This window comes from Carassius gibelio, chromosome B24 (assembly GCF_023724105.1).
Source record: "Carassius gibelio isolate Cgi1373 ecotype wild population from Czech Republic chromosome B24, carGib1.2-hapl.c, whole genome shotgun sequence".
In the NCBI taxonomy this organism is placed as follows: domain Eukaryota; kingdom Metazoa; phylum Chordata; class Actinopteri; order Cypriniformes; family Cyprinidae; genus Carassius; species Carassius gibelio.
Window position 1 is genome coordinate 16,662,172 of NC_068419.1, and position 22,857 is coordinate 16,685,028.

General features: G+C 39.9%; 1 protein-coding gene across 4 annotated transcripts in view; it reads left to right on the forward strand.

Annotated features, from left to right (window-relative positions):
* LOC128013574 (dnaJ homolog subfamily C member 13-like) overlaps positions 1 to 22,857 on the forward strand; it is a 67,561-nt gene that overhangs the window by 4,757 nt on the left and 39,947 nt on the right. For all 4 annotated transcript variants that reach the window (XM_052596675.1, XM_052596677.1, XM_052596679.1 and 1 more), the window contains exons 2-6: positions 487 to 567; positions 1,966 to 2,041; positions 6,793 to 6,942; positions 7,028 to 7,069; positions 7,708 to 7,908. In XM_052596675.1, coding sequence (XP_052452635.1) covers positions 500 to 567; positions 1,966 to 2,041; positions 6,793 to 6,942; positions 7,028 to 7,069; positions 7,708 to 7,908 — 537 coding nt within the window. In that variant the 5' untranslated portion in view covers positions 487 to 499. The remainder of the gene's footprint in view (positions 1 to 486; positions 568 to 1,965; positions 2,042 to 6,792; positions 6,943 to 7,027; positions 7,070 to 7,707; positions 7,909 to 22,857) is intronic.

Below are 22,857 nucleotides of genomic sequence, written 5' to 3' on the forward strand. Positions count from 1 at the left end.
CTCTGAATACAATATAAAGTGTTCTTTGTATTATTTAATTGTGACTGAAACCATTTGTAACCTGCTTTTATGGTAGGCACAATGTAATTTCCATTAACTAAACTCATAAACTAGATTTTGCACCTGTGAGTATTACCCATAATGCTTCACAGACTTTCATTCTGACGGCACCCATTCACTGAGGAGCATCCATTTATGAGCAAGTGATGCATTGCAAAAATGTTCCGAATCCGAATGAATTGAAGTCTCGTGGCTTTAGAATGACTTGAGGATGCCAGAATGTAATTTTTGGGTGAATTATGGCCGTAACATTTAAATGAGTCGCTTCAGTGTGATTGTGAGTGCTTTGAGTCGAGTGTACGATCTGCCGGCCGTCCTGTTGTCACACTAGATTAGCTGCTCCTGTATTTCCACACTTCCCCGTGACACACTGTGTGATGGTATACTGTGCTGTCTGAGATCCACTGACCTCTTGTGTTTTCACAGGCCCTGCCTGAAGATGAACGTCCTCCGAGACAACAGAGACCTGGCCTGTTTCTACACCACCAAACACTCCTGGAGGGGGAAGTAAGTGTGACCATCAGACGCTTCATTCAGACACACACTGACTGGGTTTCATGAGGCTTCAGAGAGATCTTCCACTGTGAAGATCATTCAGCGACGGACATGTTTCTCTGTGTCGCAGTCTGCTTCTGTTTGTGCTTTTGAATCCTAGCAGTGAACCTGCAGCAGGTGTTACGTTGCCCTTTCTCTTTCATTGGAATATTATGCCTTCTGTCGTCTTTTTGTTCCTAACTGGACTTTAATCTAAAAGGGTGAACCATTCCTTTAAAGGTAGAATTTCCAGACATGGTTTTCCTAATGAAATCAGTTTTGATTGATTTGATCATATATCTGTCCCTGTCAGTGTTGAAGGAGATGCTCCTGCACATTAAAACAGAAGCAGACCACGTCGAGATCATCATGTCCTCTGTTAGGACCAAGGCTTGGGAAACAGAGAGTTACAGACACAGAAAGGGAAGAGTAGCCCAAGCTCATGCCAAGCTCCCAGTGAGAGAGAGATCATGCTGTGATATTACTGTATATGACTGTATATATGACTGTATATGATGTACGACACATGTATGATGAGCTGGAGCTGAACGAGGACCACAGCTCTTCTGGATCTGGGCCCAGTGTAGAAACACAGTGTTTGTGAGGAATCTAGTTTGTGTTTTTCCTAATCATGTGACCGCAGCCACTGAGAGTTTATTAGATTTGCTACAGAGCTTCTCAACACACACACACACACACACACACACACACACACACGCTCACACTCACTCACTGAGAGAGACACACACACACACACAGAACCAGTCTCACTCTCACACACACACTCTCTCTCTCTCTCTCTCTATCTCACACACACACATACACACAGGCACAGAGTGTGTGTGTTAGTGTGAGTGTGTGTGTGTGTGTGTGAGGTGTTGAATGGAAGGTGCTAAAAGCCACAGATGATGAATAATTAACTGCTCATGTGACTCAGAAGCCTGTTCATGGTTCAGAAAGAAGAGTGGCCTTTAACTGGAAATATTGTCATGCTAGCATCTCTATTTGCAGTACACACCATGACTCAAGATTCCAGTTTGCAGTTTAACTCTGAATTGGATCAGAAATGTAAAGCAAGTGTTTGTTTCTGAATGATAAGGGTGAGTCCACCCACAGATATGAGTCTGTAGTTCTCCGTGTTTGCTCTCACTTAAATTTAATTAAATTGATTTCTAATATCTGTCATTGAGTGTGTGTGTGTGTGTGTGTGTGTGTTGATGAAGTCTCTCTTTATTCTCCAAGACAGATGATAATGCATCAGATAGTGGTCCAGTTTTGAAAAAGTTACATTATAAAATTCTATGCAAATATGACACAAAAGATCTAATGTCATGCTTTGATTGAGTGTGTGTGTGTGTGTGTGTCCTGCAGGTACAAGCGTGTGTTCTCCGTGGGGACTCATGGCATCACCACATACAACCCCACCACCCTAGAAGTGACCAATCAGGTACTGCGTTCACTAGCTAGCTAATGAATACCTGAACGCTATACTCTCACTTTTGAAGTAATTGCATTAATTGCTTGAATGGACGGACAAAAAAAAAAAAACTCACTCATATTAAATACAGACCTTTTATTAAGATAACGAATAAAAATACCACCATGAAAATCTGATAACTGTGGACCCAAACAAATAAGAGCATGAACGTTTATCGCCCAGCCAATATTAGAACGCTTTTAAAACGAATAAGTAAAATAATCCTAAATAAATGACGCAAAGCCATATAAATAAGAAACAAATATAAAAGAAACGCTTCCAAAATTACCTTAGCCTACATAAATGACAAGTCAGCACTCTGAAAAAATTAATGAATAAATGAATAAAAACACTATGAATTGGGATTTATTTGCAATGCGTGCAGAGGTTTTTTTTTTCTTTTGGGCTGCGGCTCGATGTCTTCTCACGGGGTGCGCTGACGCCGCTTTCCTTCCGAGGATGACCGTTTCTCTATCATCATCTAGATCTCTTCAACACTCGTGTCGTGGTCATCCCGGTAGCGCGGGTCCAGGAATATTGTCTTGCCCATAAGTGTTTCTTCTGGCAGAGCTTCATATTTCTCGTCTAAAATAGATATGAAGCTGAAAGGTTGGCTGTCAGTTGTCCGTCCTCGTCTGATGGAGCCAGTCGTGTTTCCACTGTCACTTCCGGGGCTTGATCGTGTCTCCTCAGGGCTTCCTCGGGGCCAACGGCCAGGGTTTTTTGGCCCGATGAAAACTTTGGGTCAGCTGGGGCTAGAGAGGGGTTCTGAACAAAGAGGAGTTTCTCTGAGTCTGGAGAGCTCAGCGCTGCGGATCATTTCAGACAGATAACAGCTCTAACACCAGCGTTAAAGACTTTATAAAATAAGCTCAAAACTCACTCTCACTCAGCAGCGAGTGTTGAAATAACTTGATCCGATGTGGATTATAATCACTAAACAAGGCAGTAATATTTATAAGTGATAAAGAGTAAAGACTTAAAAGGCTAAACATGTTACTATAGTAAACATGGTAAATACGACCGCTGGAGAAACCAGACGTACTCTTATTCTCTACCACAGTCGTGTTTTTATTTAGTAACATATTTAATCTGTCATGATTCTTTTTTTTTCAGGAGCTTTCATAAAAATACTAAAATATAATTATTTCTAATAGTTGTGTATATAGGCTACTGTGGCTACAAATAAACCGAACGACTCGACTGAATACGCAGACTATATTTATAACACTTCTGTGACTAATTTTCAATCCTGATAAATTCATTCATTATGATGCATCACCTTATTATAGTAAAACATATTTTTGGTTTTAAATATTTAACAAAGCATACAAACAAACGGCCGCTTTTATCGTGTTCGTGTGTTTGATCGCGCAGTGACTTAGTTTTCTGATAACTTCTCTTAGTTGCTGAAGTGATGGGGTTTGTTCGTTGTTCAGAGAGGCGTGTGAAGCGTGTGTTTTAGTGAAGCGCAGCGGAGATTCAGGACCTGACGGTGGAAACACAGCACTGTTTTGGCCTCGGTGCTACAGGTCAAAGGTTATTAGCCCCACCGGCTCGTTTGAAGCGCTGGCTCGCACTGACCTCACAGTGGAAGTGTGTTAATGTGTCGTCTTTAATGAGAGAGAAGAGATGATGCTGATCTGTGACCGGTAACACAGTCAACACCGTCTATCTCGGCAAGCCTATTATAAACCAGTCATAATTTATTATAATAATAGTGATGTATTTATTAATGAATATACAGTCATGGCAAATAACATTACGAAATAAATGTTTTTCTCAAATACTCGTTGGACACAATTATTGGCACCCCTAGAAATTCTTATGTGTAAAATATCTCTGAAGTATATTGCCATTCATATTCACAATTCTGAGCACTCCAGCGTGATTATAAACATGAAATTATCCAGCCATGGCTTCCTGTTTCACAGAAATATAAAAAGGAGGTAAAACAAAGCCCTAATGCCATTATTATCCATCACAATCAGAAAAAACAAATAATTATATTTCTGATGTGCAGCAAAAGATAATTGAAATTCACAAATTGGTGAAGTGGCTTTAAGAAAAGAGCTAGAGCAGTGAAAATTCCCATTTCCACCATCAGGGCAATAATTAAGAATTAAGTTTACCAATCTGTCTGGAAGAGGTCGTGTGTCTGTATCGTCCTAATGCACGGTGAGGAGGAGCGTTTGAGCGGCTAAAGACTCTCCAAGGATCACAGCTGGAGAATTGCAGAAAATAGTTTCTGGTTCAGAAAACCTTTAAAAGAACTGTCAAACAGAACTTACATCAACACTTGTTGTTTGGGAGGGTTTCAGGAAGAAGTCTCCTAGCTCATCCAAAAACAAACTAAAGCATATTCAGTTATCAGACACTTCTGTGGTCAGATGAAACTAAAAATGAGCTTTTTAGCAGTAGACACTCAAGATGGGTTTGGTGAAGACAGGGACAAATAGTATCCCATCCGTACAATGAAATATACTGCTGTATTTTTGATGTTGTGGGCTTATATTTCTGCTTGAGGTCCTGGACACATTGTTTAGACACATGGCATCATGGATTCTATCAAATACCAACAGATAAAAAATCAAGTTAAGTCATCTTTATTTATATAGCGCTTTAAACAAAATACATTGAGTCAAAGCAACTGAACAACATTCATTAGGAAAACAGTGTCTCAATAATGCAGAAAGATAGTTAAAGGCAGTTCATCATTGAATTCAGTGATGTCATCTCTGTTCAGTTAAATAGTGTCTGTGCATTTATTTGCAATCAAGTCAATGATATCGCTGTAGATGAAGTGACCCCAACTAAGCAAGCCAGAGGCGACAGCGGCAAGGAACCGAAACTCCATCAGTGACAGAATGGAGAAAAAAACCTTGGGAGAAACCAGGCTCAGTTGGGGGTCAGTTCTCCTCTGACCAGACGAAACCAGTAGTTCAATTCCAGACTGCAGCAAAGTCAGATTGTGCAGAAGAATCATCTGTTTCCTGTGGTCTTGTCCTGGTGCTCCTCTGAGACAAGGTCTTTACAGGGGATCTGTATCTGGGCTCTAGTTGTCCTGATCTCCGCTGTCTTTCAGGGATGTAGAGGTCCTTTCTAGGTGCTGATCCACCATCTGGTCTGGATACGTACTGGATCCGGGTGACTGCAGTGACCCTCTGATCTGGACACAGACTGGATCTGGTGGCTACGGTGATTCGGGGCTTTATAAGTAATAAGCAATATTTTAAAATCTATACGATGTTTGATAGGGAGCCAGTGCAGTGTGGACAGGACCAGGCTAATATGGTCATACTTCCTGGTTCTAGTAAGAACTCTTGCTGCTGCATTTTGGACTAGCTGTAGTTTGTTTACTAAGCGTGCAGAACAACCACCCAATAAAGCATTACAATAATATATCCTTGAGCTCATAAATTCAATTTTTCAATTCAGTTCAAGTTTATTTGTATAGCGCTTTTTACAATGCAAATCATTACAGAGCAACTTTACAGAAAATTGTTTCTACAATATTTAGTAGTTGCTTATAAGTGGTGGCTGTAAATTTGAGCGCATATGACAGGATTTTTCAGAAAAAATTATACAAGACGTAGTCAGCCAGATGATGAACACTATTAACAATAAATGATATGATGCAGTCACATTTGTAGCAATATTTATATATAAATGCATGGATTTACATTTCTGCATTTGACATTGAGAGCATAGGCCGTAATTTAGATATATTTTTGAGATGGAAAAATGCAGTTTTACAAATGTAAGAAATGTGGCTTTCTAAGGAAAGATTGCGATCAAGTAGCACACCTAGGTTCCTAACCGATGACGGAGAATTGACAGAGCAACCATCAAGTCTTAGACAGTGTTCTAGGTTATTAGTAAGTGACTGACTCTGTTAGAAATCTTATAATGGACCATGTTTGGATCTTCCAACCGTACAATAATCCTAACACAATCCTCAAAAACAACACAGAAATGGGTCACTGAGCTGAAACCCAAGCTTCTGCTACAGCCATCCAGTCCTCTGACCTGAACCCTACAGAACATGAGAGGAGTGAACTGAAGAGGAGAAGCTGGAATCTGAAGGGTCTGGAGTGATTCTGGAGGAAGGAACTGTGTCTGATCTCTTGTGAGGTGTCCTCTAACCCCATCAGGTGTTATAGCAGAACATTTAGAGATGTTAAACTGGCAGATGGAGGTTTCAAAGAGTTAAATTAAAGGGTGCCAATGTGTATTAGAGAAAAACATTTATTTCATAATGATATTTTCCCCCATTTTAAATTCTTATTATCAAATAAAAGGATACATTTTTGTGTTTTTTTAAAAATAAAAGATCAAAAGGATTAACAATGCAGATTAATTGTCACAACCTTCATTGATCATATTTACCAAGGGTACAGATATTTTTGTACTATTGTTATTTATGATAATGGTTATTAAAATTCTTAATACTTTTATTATCATTTGCTGTTATATTAATGATATTAACATCTCTATTTTTGTTGTTGTTATATAAACATTGTATATATTCTGTTGCCTCTGTTAAACTGATAGTAAATCTTCTGTTAGGAGTATAAATTATTTTCTTTTAAGAAGAAGACATAACTAAGGCCACATGGGCACAGATGGATAATTTCAATCCTAATGAAGTGAGTCTGTTTGAGAAGTAGAAGCTGTGTGTGTCTGAAGCGGTGCTGAATGTAGGGTAATGTGTGTCTCAGTGGCCTTATGGAGATATCTGTGGCATCGCTCCGGTCGGGAAAGGCCAGGGAACAGAGTTCAGCCTCACCTTCCGCAAGGGAAGCGGGAAGAAGTCCGAAACGCTCAAGTTCTCCACTGAGCATCGCACAGAGCTGCTGACAGAAGCACTGGTGAGGAATACTGTGTGGTTGTGTGAGGATAAAGTCATGTGACTCCACATCATCACTAGTCTGATGCTCTCCGTCTCCTCCACAGAGATTCAGAACAGACTTCTCAGAGGGAAAAATCACCGGAAGAGTGAGTACAGTCCCATCAAACAAAGACGGATGTCGATTTAACAAGCTAAATTGGTGCTAATGATTTTGTAATGAATGATAGATGTGTTTAAGGCAGCGCTTCATCTCACACTGATGATCATGATGCAGCACGACTGACTGATGTTGATGAAGTCAGATTAAAGATATGAGTTCAGAAGAATCCCTCTCTTATGTTTCTGTCATGTGATATAGTTGAGTAATATCACACCAGCACTGATAACGAGATACTGATTCATACAACAGTTCTTTCTGTTTTAGACACAATATTCTCAACTGAAAATATTTCCTGAAATAACTGACGAGTGTCTCTGATCCACACACAGGAGGGATTCATTCCTGACTCAGTCCACAGTTCTGAACTAATTAGTTAAATTAATGATTCAGTGACTTATTAAAGTTTATTTCATATTTCAGTATTCATATAAAATAAAAACATTAAAACCCATTTAAAGCTAGTTTTTGTAATGTCCATTCGGTGCTTTTCTTATACATCGTTAATTGACTTGGGGTTAGTTTCTCAGCCCAAATTGATGTGGCAATAATAAATCAGTACATCTTGTAATTAAATAATTGAATTCAGAGCTGAATTGTCCGTGTTCCTCGCTCATGTTTCCTCAGCGCTATAACTGCTTCAAGCACCACTGGAGCGACGCTCGGAGGAGTGTGTGTCTGGAGGTGACTCCGGGAGGCATCGATCAGATCGACCCTCAGACCAACCGTGTGATCTGCTCGTACGACTACCGCTGCGTGGAGGGCTTCGCCGAGCTCTCTGACTATCAGGGAGGCTTCTGTGTGCTGTATGGAGGCTTCGGCAGACTGGTGTGTGTTCAGCCCCGAGACCTGAGACTCACTCACAACTCACCTCCTCTCTCTCACACACACTCTCACTCTCTCTCTCTGTCTCTCTCACACACTTTCACTCACTCTCTCTCACCCTCACTCTCTCTCTCTCTCTCTCTCACACACACACACACACACACACACACACACTTTCGCTCTCTGTCTCTCTCGCTCTCTGTCTCTCACTCTCTCTCTCTCACTCTCTCTCGCTCTCTGTCTCTCACTCTCTCACTCTCTCTCGCTCTCTGTCTCTCACTCTCTCTCGCTCTCAATTTCAATTCAATTCAAATGAGCTTTATTAGCATGACTGTGGAACACAATGTTGCCAAAGCATCAACATATTATATATAAATAATAAAACAAACAAACAAAACATATATTTACAAATCATGTCATATGTAGGTAGCATAGTAAATAAATAAATAGATAAATAAACACAATTTATCCTAAGAAATGAATAAATAGAGTCGGTCTCTCTAGAGAATTAGCTGACTCTGGCGTTGTGAATAGCTAACACATATTTAGCCGCTAGTGCAGCTGTACTATCATCTTCTCCCAGTAAGAAGAACATTTTCTCAGTGTCGCTCAGTTCAGAGAATGAAGGAATTAAAATTTCAAATCTGGGCAGAAAGGTTTCTCTTTATACTGGTGTATTTAGAGCAGAAGAGCAGAAAGTGTTCCTCATCCTCGATGTGCTGTAGATCCTCTGCTCTCTCTCTGTCCGTGTTTGTCTATGTCTTCCTCTCTCTATCTCTAGATCATGGTCACTTAATCTGTATTTGGAGAGGATTTGTCTTTCTTTAAAATGTTTAATAAATAGATAATTGGCCAACTTAGTGGTTCTATTGAGGGCCGAGTAACATTGCAGTTTATTCTGGAGGGCAAAATGTGCTTTTAGTGCTTCATCATGAGTGACTTTTAGATGTTTGTGGATATGGTTAATAAAAGGTTTGGGGTTGATGGGGAGTATATTCTGATGGAGGAGTTGAAGAGCGAGTGAGTTCAGAGGATGAGGTTCTGCTGAGCTTTATATTGCACTGACTCTGGGTCAGACTGATGGAGGTGATGACAGAACTGAACACATCTCTTCTGGATCTCCATGTTCAGCGGGTACAGGCCCAGCTCAGCCCTGCAGGCCGCAGTGGACGTGTTTCTGTCAACCCCAAGAATATTTTTGCCAATTTCCAATTGTAATTTTTCTACTGATGTTTTATCCCAATTTTTTAAATTTAGTACTGGTCCCCAAATTTCACATCCATATAAAAGAATTGGTTTTATTATTGAATTATATAATTTTATCCAGGTTTTAATGGGTAATTTTAAGTGTCCACATCGTGACTTTATAGCATAGAAAGCCCTCCGAGCCTTTTCAGCGAGTGTTTTCACAGCCAGACCGAAGCGTCCCGAAGCGCTGATGTCGATGCCCAGATAGCTGTAGCTAGAGCTGTGCTGCAGGACCTGGCCTTTATACAGGAACTGGTGTTTGTGTCCCTGAGATCTGGCTTTCTTCTGGAACACCATGACTCTGGTTTTGTCCAGATTGACCGTCAGGGCCCAGTCGTGACAGTATTGTTCCAGCAGGGACAGGCTCTGCTGAAGGCCCTCAGGTGTGCGGGACAGCAGGACCAGGTCATCCGTATACAGCAGACATCTGACCTCTGACCCCTGTGGAGTGAGGCCGGGCGCAGTGAAAGTGAAAGTGAAGTGACATTCAGCCAAGTATGGTGACCCATACTCAGAATTTGTGCTCTGCATTTAACCCATCCGAAATGCACACACACAGAGCAGTGAACACACACACACACTGTGAGCACACACCCGGAGCAGTGTTCATCATTTATGCTGCGGCGCCCGGGGAGCAGTTGGGGGTTCGATGCCTTGCTCAAGGGCACCTAAGTCGTGGTAATGAAGGTGGAGAGAGAGCTGTTCATGCACTCCCCCCACACACAATTCCTGCCGGCCCGAGACTAGAACTCACAACCCTTCGATTGGGAGTCCAACCCTCTAACCATTAGGCCACGACTTCCCTTAAAGTAGAGCTCTCCAGCGCTGACGCCAGGTCATTGATGTAGATGTTGAATAGAGTTGGGCTCAGACTGCAGCCCTGCCTCACTCCACGGCTCTGCTGGAAGAACGCGGTTCTGCGGTTACCCATCTTCACCGCACTTTTGATGTTGGTGTACAGAGATTTAATAATGTCAAACGTTTTTCCACCGATGCCAGTTTGTAGGATTTTGTACAGTAGACCATCATGCCAAATTGAATCAAATGCTTTTTTAAAGTCTACAAAACATGCAAATATTTTCCTTTGTTTGTCGTTGATGTTCTTGCTGATTCTCTGTCTCTCACTCTCTCTCTCACTCTCTCTCTCTCTCACTCTCTCTCTCTCACTCTCTCAATCTCACTCTCTCACTCTCACTCTCTGTCTCACTCAATTTCAATTTCAATTCAATTCATATTGCTTTATTGGCATGACATACAAAGGTACATATTGCCAAAGCATTGTACATCGCAGAATATAAACAAACAAAGCAAAAATACATATCCATAAGAAAATATAAAATTGAATAAAATACATGCAAAATAAATCCATATACATTTCTATAAACATTGATGGTACTTCTAATGTAGATGTGTTCACTCTTTACCTCTTAGTTTGTGGCATTTGTAAATATAATGTGCTACCACAGAGGAAGCAGGTCCTTCACCCAGTAATATTTTTAATTTGTCATGTTCACTGAGTGACTGGAGCTCAGGAGTGTTGTGCTGTATCTGACTGTACAGTGAGTCTCTCAGAGATGTGTATTTATCACAGTGGAGGAGGAAGTGCTCCTCCGTCTCGACTGATCCTGATCTACACTCGTCACAGACTCGCTCTTCTCTGGGTAACCAGCTCTTTCTGTGTCGTCCTCTCTCTATGGCCAGCTGGTGGTCACTCAGTCTGTACTTGGTCAGTAACTGTCTGTGTATTATATTCCTGACTGAGAGCATACTGTACTCTCTGTTGAGTTTCAGATAACACTGGAGGCGACTTTGGTCTTTGGTTTGTTCTTTCCAATACTGTATGTATGTCTCCTTCTCTTCATTCATAATGCACTTCATTTCTGTGCAGGTGAAGGATGCTTCTGCAGAACTCCACATGCAGAGCTTCTAAAGGGTGTTTGTTCCAGTCTTTATGGCTGGAGTTACTCGCTGGACCCCAGATCTCGCTTCCATACAGGGCAATGGGCAGAATCACACTATCAAAGATCTTTGTCCAGATTCTGATGGGGATGTTTATTTTAAATAATTTCATTCGTATAGCGTGTAGTGCCCTGCGGGCTTTTATAAGTAATGTTTTAATTGCCAATTTGAAATTTCCAGTGGGAGTTAAAACCAGACCAAGATAAGTATATTGTAAAGTATGTTTAAGTGTGGTGTTGTTTAATGTGAATAGATGTTTATGTTCGAGATTTCTGGGCTTTTTCTGAAATACCATAATCTTAGTTTTGGGGATGTTGATGTCTAAGGCCCAATCCTGGCAGTATTTAGTTAAAATGTCGAGGTTGTTCTGGAGATCTTCTGGTGTTTTAGACAGAATTAGTAAGTCGTCTGCATACAGTAGATATTTGACCTCTGTGTGGTGTAATTGTAGTCCTGGACTGTTGGACTGGTCCAGAAGATCTGCCAGTTCATTGATATAGATGTTAAATAAGGTCGGGCTGAGGCAGCAGCCCTGTCTCACGCCTCGCTGTTGAGGAAAATACTCTGTCCTTTGCTGCCCAATTTTTACTGCACATTTATTTTGGTTATACATGTTTTTAATTAAGTCATATATTTTACCCCCTATGCCACTTTGAATGATTTTATAAAATAGTCCATTATGCCAGATAGAGTCAAAAGCCTTCTTAAAATCTATAAAGCATGCAAATATTTTCCCCTCTTTCTTCTGGTGTACATGTTCATTTATGAGCGTGTGTAGTGTGTGAATATGGTCAGTGGTTCGATGTTTAGGGAGGAAGCCGATCTGAGATTTGCTGATGACATTGTGCTGCTTTAAGAAAGATGAAATCCGAGAGTTGATTATAGAGCAAAATACTTTTCCTAAATTACTGGTTACACAGATCCCTCTGTAGTTATTAGGATCGGTTTTGTCTCCACTTTTAAAGATCTTTCTTTCTCTCTCTCACTCTCACTCTCTCCCTCTCACACTCTCTCTCTCTCCCTCTCACACACTCTCTCTCTCTCACTCACTCTCTCTCTCACTCTCTCCCTCTCTCCCTCTCACACTCTCTCTCTCTCACTCTCACTCTCTCTCACTCTCACTCACTCTCTCTCTCACACTCTCTCTCTCTCCCTCTCACACTCTCTCTCTCTCCCTCTCACACACTCTCTCTCTCTCACTCACTCTCTCTCTCACTCTCTCCCTCTCTCCCTCTCACACTCTCTCTCTCTCACTCTCACTCTCTCTCACTCTCTGTCTCTCTCCCTCTCACACACTCTCTCACTCTCACTCACTCTCTCTCTCACACTCTCTCTCACACTCTCTCCCTCTCTCACACTCTCCCTCTCTCCCTCTCACACTCTCTCTCTCACACTCTCACTCTCTCTCACTCTCTGTCTCTCTCACTCTCGCACACGCTCTCACTCTCTCTCTGTCTCTCTCTCCCTCACACACTCTCTCACTCTCTCTCTCACACACTCTCTCTCACACAAGTTCAAGTTCAAGTTCAAGTTGCTTTATTGGCATGACATTTGAGTTACAGTATTGCCAAAGCATTCAGATACAGAATAAAATATAATTACAATAAAATACAATACAATAAAAATAACAACAACAGATAATATTTCAAATATTAATAATAGTAATTATATACAATCAAGAATATCAAATAAAACAGTTGAATACAATCAATTACCCCTTTCGTATGGTGTGTATGGTGTATAAATATTTAGCAGCTAGTGTCATTGCTGTCTCATTCTCTCCAAGTATATAGAGTAGTTTCTCTGAGTCATTTAGAGACAAGAATGAAGGATTGAACGCTTCAAACTGTGGGAAGAATGTTTCTCTTGTAGTGCTGTATTTGGGACAGACCAGAAGGAAGTGTTTCTCATCCTCGGTTTGATTCAGCTCACAGTGTTTGCACAGGCGCTCTTCTCTCGGGAGCCAGGATCTTTTATGTCGACCAATCTCTATTTCCAAATCATGATCACTGAGTCGATATTTGGAAAGGATTTGTCTTTCTTTCAATTGCTTGAGTGATAAGTAGTTTGCCAGTTTTGTGGTTCTGTTTAGGGCCGAATAACACTGGAGTTTGGTTTGGAGCTCAAATTCATTTTTTAATTTTTCATCATAATTATACTTCAGATTTTTGTCAATTAGTTTCTGAATGTTGGGGTTGTGATTGGAGTCAGACTCAGTTTGGGTTTCCTTCATCAGTTGAAGCACGAGTGTGTTTAGAGGATGAGACACTGTGGGGGGGATTCATTGGCGAGGAGGGCTTTATATTGAACAGATCGAGTGTCAGATTGAGTCAGGTGATGATAAAACTGAACAGCTCTTTTCTGTATTTCTATGTGTAAGGGGTATAAGCCCAGCTCAGCCCTGCAGGCGATATTAGAAGTATATCTCTCACACTCTCACTCACACACACTCTCTCTCTCTCTCACACTCTCTCTCACTTTCTCTCTCACACACTCTCTCTCACACACTCTCTCTCCCTCACACACTCTCTCACTCTCTCTCTCACACACTCTCTCTCACACTCTCACTCTCACACACACACTCTCTCTCTCTCTCTCTCTCTCTCTCTGTGCGCGTTGCATGCTGGGGGTGAGTGGGCGGAGCGTGGTGAGTGTGGATGTGAGTGGTAGCTGACTGTGGCTTTTAAGAGTGCTTTTTCCAAACTTTTCTCTCTTTTTCTTTTAAGTGTTTTTGTTTTTGTTTTTTATTTTTTGTTTGTTTGTTGAGGTTTTCAGTTTTTTTTTCTTCGTTTTTGTGAGGATAGTCTGCTTCCAGCATTTATGCTGGGAAGCATGGCGACTCCAAACACAATGGTTTTTGAAAATTTAACTCGGCGTCATGGAGTAAAAATTGATTCAAACGCTAACGTGGAAGATGTTTGTTTGGCTGTAGGAGAGGTTGTGGGTCATGAAAACATTGTGTCCGCCTCGCGAATGAATAATGCGTTTGTGCTTTTTTTTTGCACTATTGAGAAGGCAAACGAAATAGTGCAAACTGGTGTTGTGATCAAAGGTTCACTCACGCAGGTGTTTCCTCTGAGCACTCCCGCCAAGAAAATAATGATTTCAAACGTCCCTCCGTTTGTGAAAGATGAGATGATCGTGCAGGAATTGTCACGATATGGAAAGATAGTTTCCCCCATCAAAAAAATTCCACTTGGATGTAAATCACCTTTAGTGAAACATCTCGTGTCTTTTAGGAGACAGGTGTTTATGATCCTTAAGAATGGCGAGGATGAACTTGACCTAGTTTTTAAATTTAAAGTAGAAGGCTTTGATTATGCTGTCTTCGTATCATCTGATTTAACAATCAAATGTTTTACTTGCTCGAAAATCGGCCATCTCAGTCGTAATTGCCCTGATAAATTGAACAAGAACACCGAGCAGATTGATGTAGATGTAGCGGGGAGCGCTGTTGGTGAATCCAGTGCAGAGGCGAGTCCCGCGAATACACCGCTCGGGCCGCTCGAGGGAGTGAACAGTGTGGAGACGCGCGCGTCGTGTTCCACTGTTGATGATGGAGTTATTGCGGCGGAGCCCGCGGTACCAGAGAACGCAGTGGGGTTGAGTACATTGTCTTCTGTAGACATTGTAAAGGAAAATCCGAGATTGAATGACTGTGGATTAGACATGGAAGTTGAATCAACTTTCAAAACTCCAATTAAAAGAAGAAAGAGTCGAAATGATAAAGTCAGTAAACAAGTCAAAATAGGTGATGATGTTGAATATGAAATCATAGCTTCGGACAACGATGACTCTGATTCTAGTGTTTCTGTGTGTTCAGAGTTCTCTGCTTGTTCTCAAAATGAAGCAGTAAATGTTTTGTACAAAGCTGAAGACATTAGTGCTTTTCTTAATGAAACGAAAGGGCTGAAAGGTGTGCAGATTGAGGATTATTTTCCCAATCGTGCACAATTTGTGAAGGACACTAGATATTTGATAAAAGAAGGGGCTTTCGCAGATCTCGAAGTGTACCGTTTACGGAAATTTGTAAACAAGTTAAAAAAACTATTTCCTAGAGATGAAAAGAATGCCATGGTTTAAATTCTTACAATTGTTTTTGTTGACCATGTGCTTATTTTCTGTCTTTTTCTATCTGAGTTTCTTGTTGAACTTAAATAAAACTATGAGTCAGCTAAAAATCGGAACTCTCAATTTAAATGGAGCTAGAGATGTTCATAAAAGGATGATGCTATATGAATTTATAAATCAGAAGTCTGTTGACGTCATGTTTATACAAGAAACGCATAGTGATCAAAGAAATGAGGTGGACTGGAAAAGAGAGTGGGGTGGTCAACTCTTTCTTAGTCACAAATCCTCTGTAAGTGGAGGCGTTGCAATTCTATTTTCTAAAAATATGACTCCAGTATCTTATGAATTTGCTGAAATTGAAAAAGGTCGTTTCTTAAAAGTTATTGTTAAATTTGAAAAAATTGTTATGGTTTTTTTAAATATTTATGCTCCTAATAGTGGAGTGGAAAGGGTTTTGTTTTTAAATTTAGTCAGCACTACTCTTAAAAGCCTAAATACAGACGATCTCCTCTTTTTAGGCGGAGATTTTAATTGTACAGAGAATGATAAAATAGACCGAAATCATTTAGAACCACATGTTGCATCTCAAAGAGTTGTTAAGCAACTCGTTCAAACCTTTGATCTCTGTGACGTATGGAGAAATATGTATAAAAAATCAAGGCAATACACATGGGTTCACTGTAAAGATAATTCTTTGTCTTTGGCACGTCTTGATCGGTTTTACAGCTTTAAGCACCAGTTCAATATTTTTAAATCTTGTCAAATTAATCCTGTAGGTTTTTCAGATCACAGCGCGGTTCTTTGTTCTGTATTAGTGAATTATGTGAAGTCAAGCAGTGCCTTTTGGCATTTTAATACATCTTTACTTGATGACAAACATTTTAAAGATTCTTTTACTTTTTTCTGGGATGTTTTTAAACAACAAAAGTATTTATATAGCTCTCTACATCAGTGGTGGGATTGCGGGAAAGTACAAATCAAAATTTTTTGTCAGCAATACACTCTTAATGTTACAAGAGAAATAACTCGATCAATGAAAACTTTAGAGGCTGAGATAGTTGAGTTGTACAGTTTGTCTGCATCTACAGGCAAAAAAGAACATATTGAAGCTCTGACATCAAAGAAAACTTTATTGGCAAACCTGTTGGACATTAAAGCACAGGGAGCGCTGGTTCGCTCACGTTTCCAGAATATCACACAAATGGATGCACCTTCCAAATTCTTCTTCAGTATGGAGAAAATAAATAGTCAAAGCAGAATAATTCACTCTTTGGTCTCTGATACAGGACAGGAATTAACTAAAACGTCTGAAATAAGAGAAGTCGCTGCACAGTTTTATAAAAAATTATATACAGCTGATCTGATAAATGAGAAGATTACTACTAGTAGTTTTTTTGAAGGTCTGCCAAAACTCGATGATGAGAGTAATGAAAGTTTGCAACAACCTTTGACAGAACAAGAACTTTATATAGCAATGATGGGTATGGAGAATGGGAAGTCCCCTGGGATTGATGGGTTACCCATTGAGTTCTATAAAACTTTTTGGCCCATTTTAAGAGAAGATCTCTTGGTAGTCTTTGATGAAAGCCTTATTAATGGGTTTCTTCCCCTTAGTTGTAGAAGGGCAGTTATCACTTTATTGCCCAAAAAAGGTGATCTTCAAAATATGAAAAATTGGAGGCCTGTTTCTCTCCTGTGTTCAGAGTATAAAATCCTGTCTAAAACGTTAGCTACAAGATTGAGTAAAGTAATAGGGAAGGTGATACACTACGATCAAACATATTGTGTACCAAATAGATCGATTTTTGATAATATAACTCTAATCAGAGATGTTTTAGAGGTTTCAAAGCTGCTTGGTATAAATATTGGCCTTATTTCTCTTGACCAAGAGAAGGCTTTTGATCGTGTTGAACACCTGTATTTGTGGAACACTTTACAAGCTTTTGGTTTTAATTCACGTTTTATTGATATGATTAGAGCAATGTATTGTGAAATTGAAAGTGTGATTAAAATTAATGGAAGTTTGTGTGCCCCATTTAATGTACAGAGAGGAGTTCGACAAGGTTGTGCCATGTCGGGGCTATTATATGTGCTGGCTATAGAACCACTGCTGTCGATGTTACGAAACAAGTTAAAGGGTTTAACATTGCCACAGTGTAATAATGCTTTCCATTTATCTGCATATGCTGATGACGTTATTGTTTTTATAAATGATAGTGATGATGTTGAAACGCTACAACAAATTGTTAATGATTTTAAAGATATTTCATCAGCAACTGTAAATTGGAGGAAAAGTGATGCCTTATTGATTGGAAAATGGGAAGAAGGAAATCCCATTGTACCAGGAGGCTTATTATGGAAAAAAGATGGGTTAAAGTACCTCGGTGTTTTTTTAGGTAATGACGTTTTCATGCAGAAGAACTGGGAAGGAATGGCAGATAAAGTAACTGGACGTTTAAAAAAATGGAAATGGCTGCTTCCTCAGTTGTCATTCAAAGGACGCACACTCATTATTAACAATCTTGCGGCTTCTTCCCTGTGGCATAGACTTGCATGTATTGACCCTCCTGCTGGTCTCCTAGGAAAAATTCAAGCAGAAACAGTAAACTTTTTTTGGGACAACTTGCACTGGATTCCTCAAAGCGTGTTATTTTTGGCTAAAGAAGATGGAGGCCAAGGTCTAGTGCATTTGGCAAGTAGATGTGCTGCTTATCGTCTCCAGTTTTTGCAGAAGTTTTTTCTAGGATCTGAAAGACTGGTATGGAGGTCAGTGGCTCAATGCATTCTACGCAGAATAAGTGGACTTGGTCTGGACAATGTGTTGTTTTTAATGGACTCTAAAAAATTAGATTTCAGAGGAGTTCCTGCTTTTTATAGAAGTCTCTTCAAAATATGGAGCCTGTTTAAACCTCAATGGATGGAACCGTTAATGTCCCTGTACTGGTTGCTCGAAGAGCCCATTGTGTGTGGAGCACGTTTTGATGTATCTGGTGATGATTTACCAGGTCTAAAGAATTTGTTGTACAGAAGTAAATCTTTACAGTTGAAACACATTATAAATAATGCAGGCCCTGATTTTAAAGATGTAGAAGCAGTTTCAGCCTTTTTAAAGGTAAAGTCTGCCCGATACATTAAACGATTTTTAGATAAACTTCAGGGGGCTTTGAATGTACAAGAAAAATGTTTACTTGATGATTGCAGTAAGAAACGCATATTTCCAGATTGTGAAGATTTCTTCCCAGATATAAGTATTTTACCTGATCTATCTTCATTTAATGACATTAATCCCTTGTTGAAGAAGGAAATTGATGTGCAAATAGATTTTTTTGAAGTTAAAGGGAAAGCTTTGTACAGAAGTATTGTGAAAGTGCTGAATGTTAAATGGTTAAATAGAAACGATACTGTATGGAGAGAAACATTACAGATGACTGAAACAACAAAACCAGTGTGGAGGATTCTGTACAAACCTCCGTTACCTAAAAGAGTTGGTGACCTTCAATGGAGAATACTCCATGGGGCTATAGCAGTTAACTCTTTTGTGGCAATGTTGAACCCAAATGTAAATGAGAATGGTCCTTTTTGCAATGAAAGGGAGACAGTGTTTCATTGTTTTATGTTTTGTAGCAGACTTAGTTTTTTGTTCAGTCTTTTAGAGCTTCTTTTCAAATCTTTTGAGGTTTGTTTCACAAAGCAGGATTTTATTCTTGGTTGTATGTATACCATTAAGAAAAAATGTAAATGTCATTTGCTTAATTTTATTGTTGGCATTGCAAAGTTGGCCATTTACAGTATTGTTCAAAATAATAGCAGTACAATGTGACTAACCAGAATAATCAAGGTTTTTAGTATATTTTTTATTGCTACATGGCAAACAAGTTACCAGTAGGTTCAGTAGATTCTCAGAAAACAAATGAGACCCAGCATTCATGATATGCACGCTCTTAAGGCTGTGCAATTGGGCAATTAGTTGAAAGGGGTGTGTTCAAAAAAATAGCAGTGTCTACCTTTGACTGTACAAACTCAAAACTATTTTGTACAAACATTTTTTTTTTGCTGGGATTTAGCAATCCTGTGAATCACTAAACTAATATTTAGTTGTATGACCACAGTTTTTTAAAACTGCTTGACATCTGTGTGGCATGGAGTCAACCAACTTGTGGCACCTCTCAGCTGTTATTCCACTCCATGATTCTTTAACAACATTCCACAATTCATTCACATTTCTTGGTTTTGCTTCAGAAACAGCATTTTTGATATCACCCCACAAGTTCTCAATTGGATTAAGGTCTGGAGATTGGGCTGGCCACTCCATAACATTAATTTTGTTGGTTTACTAGTGTGTTTTGGGTCATTGTCTTGTTGAAACAACCATTTCAAGGGCATGTCCTCTTCAGCATAGGGCAACATGACCTCTTCAAGTATTTTAACATATGCAAACTGATCCATGATCCCTGGTATGCGATAAATAGGCCCAACACCATAGTAGGAGAAACATGCCCATATCATGATGCTTGCACCTCCATGCTTCACTGTCTTCACTGTGTACTGTGGCTTGAATTCAGAGTTTGGGGGTCGTCTCACAAACTGCCTGTGGCCCTTGGACCCAAAAAGAACAATTTTACTCTCATCAGTCCACAAAATGTTCCTCCATTTCTCTTTAGGCCAGTTGATGTGTTCTTTGGCAAATTGTAACCTCTTCTGCACATGCCTTTTTTTTAACAGAGGGACTTTGCGGGGGATTCTTGAATATAGATTAGCTTCACACAGACGTCTTCTAACTGTCACAGTACTTACAGGTAACTCCAGACTGTCTTTGATCATCCTGGAGGTGATCATTGGCTGAGCCTTTGCCATTCTGGTTATTCTTCTATCCATTTTGATGGTTGTCTTCCGTTTTCTTCCACGTCTCTCTGGTTTTGCTCTCCATTTTAAGGCATTGGAGATCATTTTAGCTGAACAGCCTATCATTTTTTGCACCTCTTTATAGGTTTTCCCCTCTCTAATCAACTTTTTAATCAAAGTACGCTGTTCTTCTGAACAATGTCTTGAACGACCCATTTTCCTCGGCTTTCAAATGCATGTTCAACAAGTGTTGGCTTCATCCTTAAATAGGGGCCACCTGATTCACACCTGTTTCTTCACAAAATTGATGACCTCAGTGATTGAATGCCACACTGCTATTTTTTTGAACACACCCCTTTCAACTAATTCAACTAATTGCCCAATTGCACAGCCTTAAGAGCGTGCATATCATGAATGCTGGGTCTTGTTTGTTTTCTGAGAATCTACTGAACCTACTGGTAATTTGTTTGCCACGTAGCAATAAAAAAATATACGAAAAACCTTGATTATTCTGGTTAGTCACATTGTACTGCTATTATTTTGAACAATACTGTATATAACTAGGAGAAATAAAATTGAACAGAAAGGGGAACAAGAACTTATAACCGCTTTTAAAAAAATGGTAAAATCACGACTTGTAATTGAGTTTAATTTTTATAAATTAATGAGTACATTGGATATTTTTGAAGTTGAGTGGTGCTGTGATAATGTGCTGTGTTCATTAGTTGAAAATGAACTGGTTATTTCTGAAGTGTTGATGTAAGATCTTTAATAGATTGAAAAGTATGTGATGTTGTTTTCTATGATATTTTTGTTATAAAAGGATTTTCAAAATTCAAAAAATTCTCTCACTCTCTCTCTCTCTCACACTCTCTCTCACTTTCTCTCTCACACACTCTCTCTCCCTCACACACTCTCTCACTCTCTCTCACACACTCTCTCACACTCTCACTCTCACACAAACACACTCTCTCTCACTCTCTGTCTCTCACATACTATCTCACTCTCTCTCACACACTCTCTCACACTCTCTCTCACTTTCTCTCTCACACACTCTCTCTCTCTCTCTCTCTCTCTCTCTGCGCATGTGCGAGTGTGGTGGAAGAGTGGAGTGTGTTGGTTTGAGCGAGCGTAAAAACTGTTCTTCTTATCTAATTTTTTCTTTTTTCCCCTCTTTGGTGTTAAATTTAATTATTATTTAGTAAAAGTACTTTTGTATTTTTAGCCGCTCGCGGCCTTTGTCGCGTGACGGTATGGCATCTGACACTGCACAGGTAAACCCACACGTGTCCATGCGAAATGGGTGCAGGTGTGTGGTCGAGCCCGGTGTTAGCGTGGAGGAAGTTCTCGTGGTGGTGGGAGAATTGATTGGTTTTGAGAATATTCTCTCAGCATCACGAATGAACAAGGCGATTGTAGTGTTTTTAAAAACGGAACAGTTAGTGAATCAGCTGACAGAGAGCGGGATTTGGATCAATGAAACTTTTGTGCCTGTGACTCCCTTGGCGGCTCCGGCCACGAAAGTAACAATTTCAAACGTGCCACCTTTCATCTCAAATGAAGCCATCATTAAAGAGTTGATTCGTTATGGAAAAATTGCTAGTCCAGTTAGAATGATCCCGCTGGGATGTAAAAACACGGCATTGAAACACGTCCTTTCGTTCAGGCGGCAGGTTTTGATGTTTCTCACTTCTCCCGAGCGCACTTTAGAGATTTCGTTCCGCGTGAGTCATGGAGAAAGTTCATATATGCTGTATGCGAGTACTGATAATCTTAAGTGTTTCGAATGTGGAAATTTGGGCCACAAACGTTTCTATTGCCCGCACAAAAAAGTGGACAATGAACAGCCTTTGCCTGTCGTTTCAACCGAGAGCGGATCGTCAAAAGATAACAACAGTTCGGATATCGTGGAAATTACAACGGCAGGAAAAAAAGTGACAGAGAAAAGGCCTGCTGAACGAATCATCGGGGATAATGAGGTGAGTGAAAGCGATGGTGAGAAAGCTGGATGTAGTTATGCTGTTGTCAGGCATTCAAATCATGAAGTTGAAGATGTGGTTGAGAATGTGACACAGACAGATGTACAAACAGTGGAGGAAGGCTCAGTAGATGAGTTGGATGGAATGTCTCAATGTACAGATGATAGCATGAAAGATGATGATCAATGGGTGGAAGGTGTAGATATGCCAACAGTGGCGAAGGAAGATTTGTATACTGTGGCTGAAATCAGTGAATTTCTTGATGAAACGAAGGGTAGAAAAGTTGAAGTTAGTGATTTTTTTCCAGACTTGGAGAAGTTTATAACATCTGTTATGTGGGCAAGGAGACATAGCAATCATGAAGAGCTTTCACAGCAGAAGCGTTTTAGACTAAGAAAACACATCACTGCAATTCGACATAAAGGTAAAACTGAAAAATTTGGACCAAAGAGGGGTAAAAAATCTAACTAATAATCACTATGGGTAATACGCTTTTCTTATTGTCTGTCTTTTTTCTCTCTCTTCTTCTGATGGACACTTTACGGGTGGGATCCTTAAATGTTAATGGGATGAGGGATAGGAAGAAGGCAGGAAATATAATAGAATTTATCAGGTTGAAAAATTTAGATGTGATTTTCCTGCAAGAAACTCATAGTGATATGAATAATGAGGTTGACTGGCGACTGTGGTGGGGTAATGAGTGTGTTCTTACTCATGGGACTAACCTGAGTGCAGGAGCTGCAATTCTTTTTTCTCCTACCACTAAAGTTAGAATTCTGTCAAAAAAAGAAATTGAACCAGGACGGTTATTGGCAGTTAGAGCTGATATTAATGGTCTGTTTTTTGTTTTTGT